General features: G+C 36.4%; 2 protein-coding genes across 2 annotated transcripts; both read right to left on the bottom strand.

The window, feature by feature from the left end:
• Positions 1–727: 727 nt before the first annotated feature.
• scp2a (sterol carrier protein 2a) lies at positions 728–10,569 on the bottom strand. The gene is made up of 16 exons (XM_057334050.1): positions 10,424–10,569; positions 9,433–9,487; positions 9,206–9,277; positions 8,968–9,099; positions 8,724–8,788; positions 8,516–8,642; positions 7,886–7,949; positions 7,594–7,680; positions 7,207–7,357; positions 6,883–7,030; positions 6,640–6,747; positions 4,968–5,121; positions 4,443–4,539; positions 3,827–3,956; positions 3,579–3,658; positions 728–1,643 (listed from the first exon to the last, which is right to left on the bottom strand). Exons 1-16 carry the CDS (start codon positions 10,472–10,474, stop codon positions 1,548–1,550), a joined length of 1,617 nt encoding a protein of 538 aa, XP_057190033.1. The 5' UTR covers positions 10,475–10,569; the 3' UTR covers positions 728–1,547.
• Positions 10,570–11,456: 887 nt separating this feature from the next.
• czib (CXXC motif containing zinc binding protein) lies at positions 11,457–13,204 on the bottom strand. The gene is made up of 8 exons (XM_057334515.1): positions 13,135–13,204; positions 12,974–13,057; positions 12,677–12,733; positions 12,471–12,552; positions 12,317–12,348; positions 12,099–12,176; positions 11,868–11,933; positions 11,457–11,738 (listed from the first exon to the last, which is right to left on the bottom strand). Exons 1-8 carry the CDS (start codon positions 13,138–13,140, stop codon positions 11,661–11,663), a joined length of 483 nt encoding a protein of 160 aa, XP_057190498.1. The 5' UTR covers positions 13,141–13,204; the 3' UTR covers positions 11,457–11,660.
• Between the last annotated feature and the right edge of the window lie 12 nt (positions 13,205–13,216).

The raw sequence follows: 13,216 nt of genomic DNA, 5'->3' as shown, positions 1-13,216 counted from the left end.
CCTAATATGAAATATTTTGCGAGTGTTTTTGCATGAATGTGAATGGTCTGGTCTGGTATAATTATTCTGGTCAGTGAGTATAGGTGACCTGGAAGGCAGAGCAGAATGGCAGCATGTGGGTGTTTAGAAACGATTGCAGAGACCGAAAGTTCATGTAGGAACTGCTGAAACCCTGCATGGGAAACATCAGGTTTGTTCATTAAACTGTAGAAAACATAAACCGGGTAATTGCTCATTATGAAAATATAGAAAAGATGATTGTAGGAAAAAAGCTGCTTCTTGTTGAGTCATAGACACATTTCCTTTCTTCTGACTGCTGCTGAGCTCCAATCTTCTTTCCTCGCAGGGTTTAATTCAATTCAATTCAATTTTATTTATATAGCGCTTCTCACAATGTGCATTGTTCCAAAGCAGCTTTACAGGAGCAAATAAGAAAAACACAGAAAGGTAAAACACAGCACAGTGCATGTGTTTATAGACCAAGCAAGATCATTCTAATAAATAATATCTAATAAATAAATGAATAAATAAATGCAGTCTCCCGGTGAGCAAGCCAACACTGCACTGCTCTGCTGTGGTTAAACATTTACTATGTTTAACAACATAGTAAATTATCTTGCCGTACACTTACTAGGAGAAGCCCTAATTTGATGCATTGGCAAATTTAAACCGGAAACTAGTTTAACACAAAGTTGAGGAAGAAATAGGTTTTTTAAATCCATTTTACTTGCAACATAAAGTTAAGGCATCCAAACTGTATATCCAGGTACAGGCTGAATGTGCAATTTGCTCATGTCTAAATACATCTCTAAAACATAATCAAACTTTTATTATTACAGTAGAATGACAGCTGTTTAAGAAATATTTATTAAGATTTTTTACAGATTAATATACAATTGTACAAATAATTGTATAATTAATATACAATTCATTAAAAGTGACAATGTTCCCAACACCGAAAGTTGAAAAACTAGCTAGTTACAGGAACATTATAAAGGCCAAATCAGGTTGTGATTAACTAATTATAGTTTCACAGCTTCACAGCAAAGTTGCTTACTCACTTTCGATAAAAGTGTCTGCTTAATCAATAAATGTAAATGTAAATTAAAGAAAGGCCACTTGATTTATTTGACTTTAACTGGGACATTGCTTATTGCTCCCTGAACTCTCTGTAAGTCGCTTTGGATAAATGGGTCTGCTAAATGACTAAATGCAAATGTATATTTCCTGCGGATTTTATTGTTGATCCGTAGTTTAGGTATTTGATGTATATTACACGTATATCCATTTTTTCATGTTAGCAACTTAGAAGATAGTAGATCAGTGAGCATATTGTTACTTTTTGAGTAACCCTTTCATGCTTTGTTTGCACTCATGAAAAAAAGCTGTTCTTCGGTTAAATTAACATAATCGAAATGCATAAAAAATGGTTTATGCAAATACTGTTAGTGTTATCAAATAATGTAATGTAATAATTTCCTTCTTTTGAAATTAACACCCTTACGCATTTCACATTTGCACTGATATTTTTTGCTAGGCAAAAGAAGTCACAGTTTGGCTTTGCCTGCTGTCAGCTGTAAGCTCTGAAGTTTCATTGCCATTCCCATATTCCCAGTTATCTTCAGTTTTCCTTGGAAAAATGCCTTAAAATAGGAGAGAATGAATGAATTAGCAATTGGTAGAAAGAAACTTGAACAATTCAAAATGGTTTAGAAATATATTTTGATACATGGATAATTCATTAAAAAAATGAAGAAACCAAATTTTCTCATACTAATAATAACATGGCAAATAAAATATCAAGTAGAAATCGATTATTTATGACTGCTGTTACAACATCTGTTATGATATTTGCTGTGTACACATGAGATGTTTACAGAGTTTGACCTCTGAATGGTTCGGCTTGCCAGGATTAAACTGAAACTGTTTCCTGTTATGGTGGATTGCTGTTTGAAGTGTCGCTAATTTTCAAATGCAACTGCAGTCAAAGCATTTGATGTAAATGTAGCGCCACACAGATGGGTCAACACAGGTGGGTGTTAATCACTACAGAATTTCTAAGGAATTATAAAAACATATTTTTCAAGCTATCAATCCACAGAATGTTTCGAGCTTTGACTCACGCAGCAGCCATTAGTCTTATTTGGAATCACACAGATTTTCAGAGGCTAAAGCCCATTGCACATTGAGTCTGAAATTTGCGTCCGAAATTTCCGCACGTTAAAAAATAAATACGACCTCACGTTGTGTCAATCACATTTACACACTGCCTCAGATATTTTTGTCCGTCATAAAAAAATTCGGACCGGGTTCGATTTTCTGCGTTTTTAGCATCCGTCAAGCATTTTGAGTGGCCTTTTATAACAATTCAGAGACACCGTACAAACGAGAGCCTAATACGAAAAAACGCATACGAAAATTTCGGACTGTATGTGCAAAGACCTTAACACTAAAAATGACAAAAACAGCATTTATCTCATATCTCTCTCTTATATCATAGACGTTTAAAAAAGCTATTGACAACTACTATTGTTTGGAGTAAAAAACTGTTTGTTTAATAATAAGCAAAAGGTTTAAGGTTTATTGTTTATATGGTTAAAATGGCTGAACCAGCAATATAATAAAATAGGCCAATAATCTCTCAATTGTTTATTCCTATTAATAGTAATAATAATATTCAGAAATAAACAAATTCTCTTCTAAGTACCAGGTCATCATCCCAACTGTAGACTGTTTATGGATGTCATGCAATATAGTCATGTAAAACGTTAGTAAACAGTAGAATGTGCCACCAGTCACCGTGTGTGTTTATCTGCATTTTACAGCAGCTTTAAATACAAAAACTCATGTGGGTAAATTCTGCATTCTACAAGAACTCTGTTTACCAGTCGTTGACAGATAAACTCGATTTACTGTATGATGTAGCTAAAGCCGGGACATGGGAATGTCAAAGTAACTGCATGTTAATCTCCACACAAATCAGTCTGATGGATTGACTGTACATCACAGCCCACAGGTCAAAGGTCATCCCTGACAGTGGACTAAACTGAAATGCTAAGCGGCAATGTCATTGACCAGCATTATGGCTTACAATTGCAATTCTTCAATCAAAAATGTCATCCTTACGAACACCTGACAGGATTTCCCTAAGTATGAGCAAAACTACTAGAGACAATGCAGTAGATGACCTTGGTGTTGTTATCACCATGTTCTACTAGTTGAGCTTCACTTGTGACACTGTTAGGAAATACTAATCCTTGCAAGGCAGCAAAAGAGTAATTATTGTCATGATACTCAAGCGTCTTGTTTTTGGCCGCACACAAGAACTCACTATGTTGTTTGACAGCGATTATGAATGTATAAACATAAGCCCAGATGACAAGACCAATCATGTTTCAGTATGAATGTAAAAGATACATGTAAAAAATCATTTACGATTTAACTTAGAGTAGACTGAACGCTTTCAATACAGGGTTAGGAATTTTGGTTAAATCTCTAACCAGAATGTTATCATTGTCAATACAGTGCATGATTGCAGTGCCTTGTAAGCCCTACAATAAATAATACTGTAAACGTACTGTTTGTGGATTCATCTGTCCTGTCATCATGGCCGAAAGATCAGAGTCAGCCATAGCAATGGTGCAGTCTGCACTTTTACCTGTGAGTGTAGCAAACATTTTTAAGATATTGGCAAATAAAAGACTTGTTTTTTAATAATTCATTGAATCAAACTTGAGAAAATGAGAATTGGATCGTTTAACAGGGGCTGGGGATATTTTTGCATTTTAAAGGTGAGGATATAAATATAAAATAAAAGCCCTCACACCTGCATCATTAGTCACTGAGCCTTTGCCATTTTTTACGTCCACTACCCACAATGCCTCTTTTCCACCTGGACCATCCTTCACTTTAAAGGCAAAAACACCTCCGATTTTCTTGACAAAGTCCTCTCCATCCTGTGAGAAATAAAAAAGGAAATAGATTTTTTTCATCTTTCAGTCCTACTGAAAAGCACTGGTCGTCCAACTTCACTTTAATAGAAAAAGAAATCACAGCAAAAATTGGCAGTTAACACCTTAACACGCAGAGAGCAAAAATAGACTTAATATTGGATTCAAGATTACATTTCAGATGATAGCTCTTGACAGATACTTCACCTACCATTGCATTATATTTATCAAAGAACCTAAACTGTCTGAAATGACTTCAACAATCACAATCCTAGCACTCAACATCTTCATTTAAAAAGTCATTTTATGTGTATTCAGGCATATTATTATGTCTAGGAAATTAGCCACTCGAACAGGTCATTGTTGAATCTTGTCCTTCTGCCAGTATCATTTTTATGCCTAATAGGTGTGAATGAGATAAACAAACCACTGTCAATTCACAGAGAACCTTTTGTTATAATTGGTGACAGACAGCCCATTCTGATGAATTACCTCCGCTAGTTTCTTTTCAATCTCTTTGAAGACCGTATGCGCTTTGAATCCCGCAAGTTCACTGGAAGCACTGGTGGGAACTGCAGCAATTCGAGAACTGAGGACATTTAGTACAGTACATTTAGAACCGTGTGTACAAAGGTCAAAGTTCTGCTTTTCAAGTATGTAAAACTTCAAAAAAAGGAAAAACGTATGATGCATATAGAATACGTGTAGGCTAATATGTGTAACAGGTCATATAGCCATAACAGCCTTGGCTTTTGGACCCAACTTCAGTATTAGAACAAACATGAAACTAACCAAATAATAATGAATATAATATTCTAAATAAAACATAATTTCTTAAAATGTATGTATCTATTAAAACAGATATCTAAAGGGCATTTATGTATTTCTGATCAAACTTAAAGCTAACTTAAAAAATATCTATTCCATATAAAAACAATAGTTAAAAGGTTACCTAAAAATATCTTTGCCAGTCATAATACCCATTAAATGCATTGGTAACAGTTCAGTTAAACATACCTTGTTTCTTGAGGGAACCCCATCCTGTAGAGAGTGACCACCACCGCTCCACCAAGACCAATGTTGTGCTGAAGGGCGACCTTTGCCCCAGGGACCTGCCGAAGCCCCGCCTCCCCTCTCAGCTGCCAGCACAGCTCTGCACACTGAGCCAAACCTGAGCCGTGAAAACAGGCCACAGTTCATCCACCACACTGTCTTCTGCCCTTTATGCTCTAAATCTACACTTCACATCGCTGCATTCCATGATCTGTTGATTCTTTTGTCAATAAATAATTACTATGAACTCAGTGCCAATAGAAATGTCATAAAGGGGATAATGAAGTGTACAGTATATTATATTTTTTCCCTATAAACTGTTCTTCAACAACAAGAACTATGGTGGCAATAGTATTACCAAAACCATAGTATTGATTAGTACATGGTTCTTCAATATACTTACCAAATATAATTACCAAAGCACATTAAAAAAAAAGAAAGAACGTGTGGTACTAACCACATTTTTACTAACCACTACAAGAATAAATGAAGCTTACAGTGATAGTTCACCAAATTTTTTTAAATTCTGTCATCATTTACTTACCCACTTGTCATTTCAAACCTGTATTCGGTTACCAACTTTCTTCAAAATAACTTCTTTGCAGTGTATGACTTTCTTGCTTCCGCAAAACACAAAAGAAGTTATTTTGAAGAAAGTTGGTAACCGAATACAGGTTTGAAATGACAAGTGGGTAAGTAAATGATGACAGCATTTTCATTTTCAATAGATGAAATAAGTTTAGTTATTTCATTCTTTTGTCATTGCATTCAAAATTGAATCAACGCTGCATGGATGACCAGTGACTTGACACCCCACCTTAATCCGTCAGTATGAATCTGTGTTAATGCTTAGGCTGAGCATTTTATCCTGTTGGGTTAAACTGCTTGAAGTTTTGCTCATTACCTCAACAAGATAAGGGATTTAGAGTAAGACCTTTTCAGGCAGCCGGTGCAGGCCAGTGACCCTTAACTGTTTGTGGAAGAGCCGAAAGTCCCGAATGTCATTAAACTGTTAACGTTAAGCAATTAGAAACACTGTGTGCAAAGAAATAAATGAATCAGATTGTTAAAAAAACGGAAAGGATTGAGTGGAAGCATATGTATGACTAAACACTGACATCATCTGACCTTTAACCTCCTCAACCGAACCACTACATTTGTTCATTCAAAACAATGACGGGAAGTAACAGAGATGAAAGAATAAAAAGGTTAGAGGGATGTAGAAAAAGCACACTTTATACCGGACACAAACCAGTTTAACATGCCCAGTATGTTAATCTCGAGCCAGGTTGGTTCATTATTTGAGAGAAAGGACACCCCCTGCTGGCAGTGAGTAGACTTCAGCTAAAAAAGCTCCATAATAATTGTGGTTATTTAAATACAAATATTAGAGGTGTCACAATTTACTGGTATTAACATTAGCTCTGATATTAAATAGCATGATTATCTATTTTTGCCAAGAATCACAATAAGAAGACCCAAACCCTCTCTCTGCCTCCCAACTATTGTATTTTGAGTGTGAAACACTGACCACAACTGTGATACATACCAAATAAGCAAAACACAAAATAAACAAAATGAAAAATGAATTTGAGCTTAATTGGCATTGAACCTTGACCATATCTCTAAACTGTACCTGTGGCTCCAAGAGGGTGTCCTTTTGATATGAGTCCTCCACTGGGGTTTACCACCCATTTACCACCATATGTATTATCACCCCGATCAATCAGCTCACCAGCTTTACCTGGAATGATGAAAAAAAGAGCATTAAGTCAACAAAATTGCAAATACTTTTAGGATTGTTAAATGTTCCTAAAACAAAATCCGTTTTAATTCAAGATATATCTTCTAGGTAAAAATGGTAAAGGTCCAGTCTTACCCTCAGGACACAGTCCCAGAGCTTCATATGTGATGAGCTCATTGGCAGAGAAGCAGTCATGCAGCTCAATGACATCAACATCTGACGGCCTCAGACCAGCCATGTCAAAACACTTCTTAGCAGCAACACGGGTCATGTCATAACCAACCTATGGTGGACGGAGAATGGAGAGTGGAGAAGAAATAGTAAAAGCAGAAAGCGTATAAAACAGACTTGACCTGAATAGCCTCCAAATACCAAAGGAAGAGTCATCAATTTGGAATACATCAAATATTACTTCTGGTAGTTTAGGAGGTTAAGTGTCTCGGCGTCAGTTAATCTTACCATTTTCAAACAGCTGTTCTCTTCAAATGTAGTGGAGAGGTCTGTGACCATCTCTTGAGCTATGATCTCCACTGCCTTATTCTCCAATCCATTCCTCCTCACAAACTCCTCACTGGCCAGAACTGCAGCTCCTGCTCCATCTGACGTAGGACTAGAGGAAAGTAAAAGACAACAGGCTTCTGTAAGACAGTTTGATGTGGTCACCATGAATGGCTCACAGTTTGACAATAAAGCACGGTCTAAAATCAACATTTTTTAACACACCTGCCAATTGCGGTAGATTTGAGAAATGTACTTGAGAAACGTTCTTGGTCATCGCAGTTCAGTTTAAGATATGAATACATCCATATTCCTCATATTTCTCTGCTCACGATATGATGCACTTACCAACACTGTAAGAGTGTGAGGAACTCAAACACCTTCCTGGAATTAATGACCTGCTCCAGAGAATATTCGTCCCGAAATTGCGAGTAACTGAGTGGGATTGTGAAAGAAAAGCATGGAACCAAAATTACTAACCAAACATCGCTTCAGCATTCAAACAGTTTAGTGAAACGCAAGTGTGATCATTTGTTTCCCATTAAGTCACGGAGGGAACCTGAATACTTCCAATAGCCTCCGACACAACAAAATAAAAGTACAGATTTTGTCTTTACAACAAATCATTGCTCAAACTTACGGATTATTGATGGAATGTTTGTGGTTCTTCCAAGCAATTTTGGCGAAATGTTCTGGTTTTGTGCCTAAACAAGACCGCTTCCATTAGCATGCATCGCTTAAAAAACAAAGTTTGACAACATTGACTCGGAGTTCACCCAAAAATGAAAATTCTGTCATGAATTACTCTAGTTGTTCCAAATCTGTATAAATTTAGTAGTTCTGTTGAACACAAAGAAAGATATTTGGAAAAATGTTAGCACCTGACATTTGTGGGGCATCATTGACTACCATAATAGAAAAAATGAAAATGGGAGTCAAAGGTGCCCCAGAACTTTCGCTTTCCTAAATTCCTCAAAATATCTTCTTTTGTGTTAAGAAAGAACAAAAAATATATACAATACAATAACTATGATAGTCAATGATGCCCCAGAAATGTCAGTTGCTAACATTCTTCCAAATATCTTTCTTTGTGTTCAGCCAAACAAAGAAATGTATACAGATTTGGAACAACTTGAGGGCGAGTAATTCATGACAGAATTTTCATTTTGGGTGAACTATCCCTTTAAAATACAGAACTAATCATGTCCCACAACTTTGTCTACAGTAGTTTTAAAAGCACAAGCTGTCTTGATTCATTCTCAGCTCTTACCGTACTTCTCCATGTGTTCTCTACCAGCATTTCCAAACATCTGAGGTGCAGCTGGAGCTGCTGCCAGACCATAACGGTTGATCATCACCTCCATGTGCTTGTCCATAGGATTGGTTCTGTCCATGTACTGCCAACATGAGGCTCAATGAGACAGATACAATATCAACAGCATATGAGATAGATAAAATACAGGACATTGCAGCATTACCTTTGAAGACAGTGAACCTCTTTCCATCTTCTCAAAGCCCAGGGCAAGAACACAATTAGCAAGACCTGAGAGAAACAGGAGGATAGATTTTTACTAGTAACAATTATTTCTTTGTGTACAAATATTTGACAGGTAGTGTATGTTAAAATATGTAAAAGCATTATTATAGCATTGCGTAATCATTTGCAACAAGGGTTCAGGATGAATGTTATGAAAGTTCAGCAAATTGCAGTAAATATCTCACCTCCCTGAATGAGCTGACGGGCCATAAAGAGAGCTGTGGAGCCAGTAGAACAGTTATTGTTCACATTGACAATCGGGATCCCTGACAGGCCCAGACTGTGATAAATAGCTCTTTGACCGCACGTCGAGTCACCTGGAGAAATACAGAGAAATACACTTAAATCCATTCGTGATATCAGAAAAGGTTGGAATACATATGTATTATGTTGACATTTATATTGACAAATTCTATGGCATACCATACACGTAGCCCACACATGCCTGCTGGATGGCGGAGTACTTTATTCCTGCATCAGCCAGTGCTCTTTCTCCTGTGCATTACAAGACATAAGAGAATATATCTATTGGTTTTCCATTTAATGATTTTTCATACTATTAATACATCTATTGGTTTTCCATACAACGTGCTGAAGAAACCTGTCTAACTAACGGTTTATATAAAATGAACAAGACTTATCAACTGCACCTGCTTCTTTGGCCATGTCTGGGTAATCGATATCTCTTGCACCCGGTTTTTCAAACTGTAAACAGGGAAAAAAATCTGTGAATATTGACAACTATTATATATACACTTTTCAAGTATGAGACACAAATAGGTGTCCCATAAAAAATAGGTAGTTTTTTTAAGCATGTCAAATTAATGTATTTTCTTTACTTTATTAAAAAATATAAGTTTACCAATAACCACAATACACATTGATTGCAAACTACATGCCCCTACTGATTTAATCATTTATAATTTCGAGTAAACCTATTACACGGAACACCATTCTTTAACATAACCATCAATGAACGTGTTTTTATTATGGAAAACTGCATCATTTACAGGCCACACTTCCTCTTCCATATCACTAGAGGGCGCAACAGCGCACGTTTTTATTCTCTCTCGACATACTTCGTAAACTGGGACCACCATCGTAGCCTTAACTTAAACACATTGTACACACACTAACCTATGACACAATTTATTGTGATATCATCAGAAACCATAAAACTACACCATTACTTTTGACTAAAAGTCTGAAGGTCTTTGGCACTTTATTTCACAACACACATCAGCGGAGAACACATATCTGACAAACATTTAAACCTTTGAAAAGCTATTCTGGATGGCGTGACGTGACATAGAGCTAAATGCGTATAAAACATTTTATTCCCTGTGCTGAACTAATCACATACGTCTTTAAACTAAAAGTTGTCTAGTTAAGTTACTGTACAGCAGACATCAATAGAACATGCTAACGGCAAACGTTTAACAAAACAGCTCCATTCCAAGTCACCGAATTAATAAAAAAATCACTTGTTTGGTGAATTAATTCTTTCGGATGTACTCTTAAGCTTCACTAGATCGCGAGCTGTAGCGAGCATGCTAACGAATGTGTTTAAAGTTGTATTCAGTTTACATTAGCATCTCAACCAACTATAGATCGCTTGAATATTAAGGCAATAAGATTTACCTTTGTCATTCCCACCCCAATGACAAAAACCCTGTTTTTTGCTGGAGCCATCTTCGGGTTTGCAGTGTTCTTCTTGTATTTTACTGGCGGTTGGCAATGTGACAGATGAAATGGACTTCACTCTAACATAAAGTGGACTTGTGAAACGTCATCAGTAGCAGCCCAAGTACTGTTCCAATTAAAGTTCACATCTAGATATTCGGTCACTGCCCAGCTTTGCTAGAGAACACATTATATTCAGAATAGTATTGGACGATAAAATTAAAAAAGGATCTGAAACTTAAAATGATAAAAGAATGAGACTTATTGGAAGAGATTGTATAGACCCCTACTTATTTTTCTTTCTTTCTTTCTCTTTGTCTGTGGTTGTGAATCACAAAAAGAAAAAAAATCTATATTTAATTGACATTTTGACACAATAAAGAATTTAACAGGATAATACCGATGAAGACGCTTGAAGGAAATCTCTTTAACCTTATTTACTATAGATACTTGTTAGGAAGAGTCCAAACATTTTTGCACAAAATATTCTCCACTAAACTGTTCCATTTGCTAACAGCATGGGGAATGGAAACATCTTTTTTGAGAAAAAGTGAGCGAGTATTTCTATTACAAATGCATCAAGGCTTGCTAAAATTAACAGATTTACTAACAGATATACCGATCTGTGTAAAAATAAAATTATGATGCTGGCATATGTCTCCTGGCATATGTTTTTACCCCCTCTAATATGGCTAAAAATTTCAGGTGAACATGGTAATTTGACCTCCCTCTACAAATTAATTGATTACTTAATATTATTCACCTGTGGCATTTCATATTTTTTAACATCACTCCAGATGTTAGTCTTGCTTCTGTAAAAACAGGGGAAAAAATAATCATTCGAGCCGGGTAAATATTCAAAATTTGGTTGATTTGACACAGAATTACCCACCAGGTATTGCTCCAAATCTTTTTGTACTACCCATGGCGACTAATGTTTGCGACAACTACTGCAAACCTTTCTAGTTTTGATGCACAGAAACACAAAATATGAAATCTTTCCAGAATTTATTTCTGTTGCAAAAACAGCATAACCAGCACATTGTCCATCTGATAATCTCATATTAAATGTGTCTTTTCCAATAGCAAATCAGCATTTACTATGAGGAGTGTGGCTTTAATCCATCTGAAAATGGTCTTCATTCAGGTCCATCCACTGTTTTCCGGCCTCTTCTCACATATTTTATGACATTTTTCAGCACTTGATGAACTGGTGTGTGACTTCATAGATACCCACAGACTCACTGGCTTTCTCATCATATTCTGTCCAGTCCTGAAACACACAAAAAAACAATTTAAGATTACCATTTTAACCATTATTAATGTAAAATGTCATTAGGTTACTATAATACAATGCAAAGAGCATTGTAAAACAAATACAAAGCAACACGTTACTACTTACTTTCTCTAGAAGGTTGATCTCTGGGAACTGGGTGGAGGTTTCTGCTCCTTCGGCAGCAAAACCAGCCTGCGGGATCATGGTGTGAATGTTTATTAGATTAGGGTAAAACTTAACAGAAAAACTGTTCTGTAAGTGTACAAACAGACATGGCATTCATAATCTTGCTTTTACATTTTATCCAAAGTGACGTACAAATGAGGGAGAATTTAGCTTTTGGATAAAACATCTCACCTGTGGTTGAAAATCGACTGGTTCCAGCCCCCGACACTCAAATTGCACGATTGTCTTAAACCTTTCATTGTCTTCTGCCTTCAGAGTTAAAAATAAGTATATTGACGGTTATTAGGAGAGCACTGTACAAATGTACACACAATTGAACGCTTTACTTGGTACACTGACATCTCTAAAATAGACGATTTAGTAAAATGATTTAAACTGGCTGTACTTACATTGTACGGTGTAATTGTGTCCCCCAAGATATCTGGAAACAGTAACGTATTGAGTTTATGCTGGTATTTTCTATTGTGTAAGTATTTAAGAGTTACATGAAGCTTTGAGTACTGTAGTCTTAGTGCAGGCTAAAAGCATGATCACGTTGGTTACCTATTGAATTTTCCCGAGAACAAAGTTTACACTTCTGCACCATGCTAGCACTGCCTCGTCCTCCTTTTAATGGCATGCTGTCCTGGGGTGAGATTAGGGCCAGTAATCACTATATAGATGTTTATTCGTTTATACAATACAGTAAATACACTGTAATGCAAATGACTATTCACACTATTCACTGTCACTCACATACTGAAACCTACCAGTAAGGTGATGTATTGCCATTTTTCCGAAACCTCGCCACAATTTCCACACTTGAGCTGCAATGACAAGGGTCATTAGTAAAACAACATTTATTAATTTAACTGTCCCCTATGAACACTGTCTGCTTACGAAATGCTTTACCTGTATTGATCACTGCAAGAGTGAAGACCTAGAACTTTATATTTACATTCACATTTATTGTTAAGTACGTTAAAAGTCTCAAACCACTAACAGAAGTTAACGTTACTTTACACTTTGCTGACAGCCACACTGACCAAACTAAGCGACCACTTTACCTTCAAATACCAGCGAAAATCGTCGCCCACCGGTCTCACGTTTGTAACATTCTCCAAAGTGGCTTTGAACTGCAATCCAAATTTCTGTAGAATATATTAAATGGTTATTTGATCAGCCACTCGTACGTTTAATAAAAAAAATCAACTGCATTTACTCATACCCCCATCTTGGACCACGCCTCCGTTGAATACGTAATCTTGTGACGATTACGTATAAAGAGGGCGACAGAATTCACTGCTCCG

The sequence above is a fragment of the Triplophysa rosa genome, linkage group LG5 (genome assembly GCF_024868665.1).
Source record: "Triplophysa rosa linkage group LG5, Trosa_1v2, whole genome shotgun sequence".
Lineage (NCBI taxonomy): Eukaryota > Metazoa > Chordata > Actinopteri > Cypriniformes > Nemacheilidae > Triplophysa > Triplophysa rosa.
Note: the sequence above shows the minus strand (reverse complement) of the source record. Positions and strands in the feature narration are given on the sequence as shown.

Bases quoted from the DNA above. Each gene is read 5' to 3' on its own strand.
- scp2a (XM_057334050.1), bottom strand. From the start codon at position 10,474: ATGGCTCCAGCAAAAAACAGGGTTTTTGTCATTGGGGTGGGAATGACA. The intron at 8,789-8,967 runs GTGAGATATTTA...TGTTTCTCTCAG, and splicing joins CCGTCAGCTCATTCAGGGAG to GTCTTGCTAATTGTGTTCTT. The intron at 8,643-8,723 runs GTAATGCTGCAA...TCATGTTGGCAG, and splicing joins GAGGTTCACTGTCTTCAAAG to TACATGGACAGAACCAATCC.
- czib (XM_057334515.1), bottom strand. The intron at 12,177-12,316 runs GTAAGTACAGCC...TTAACTCTGAAG, and splicing joins ACACAATTACACCGTACAAT to GCAGAAGACAATGAAAGGTT. The intron at 11,934-12,098 runs GTGAGATGTTTT...ATGATCCCGCAG, and splicing joins CAGTCGATTTTCAACCACAG to GCTGGTTTTGCTGCCGAAGG.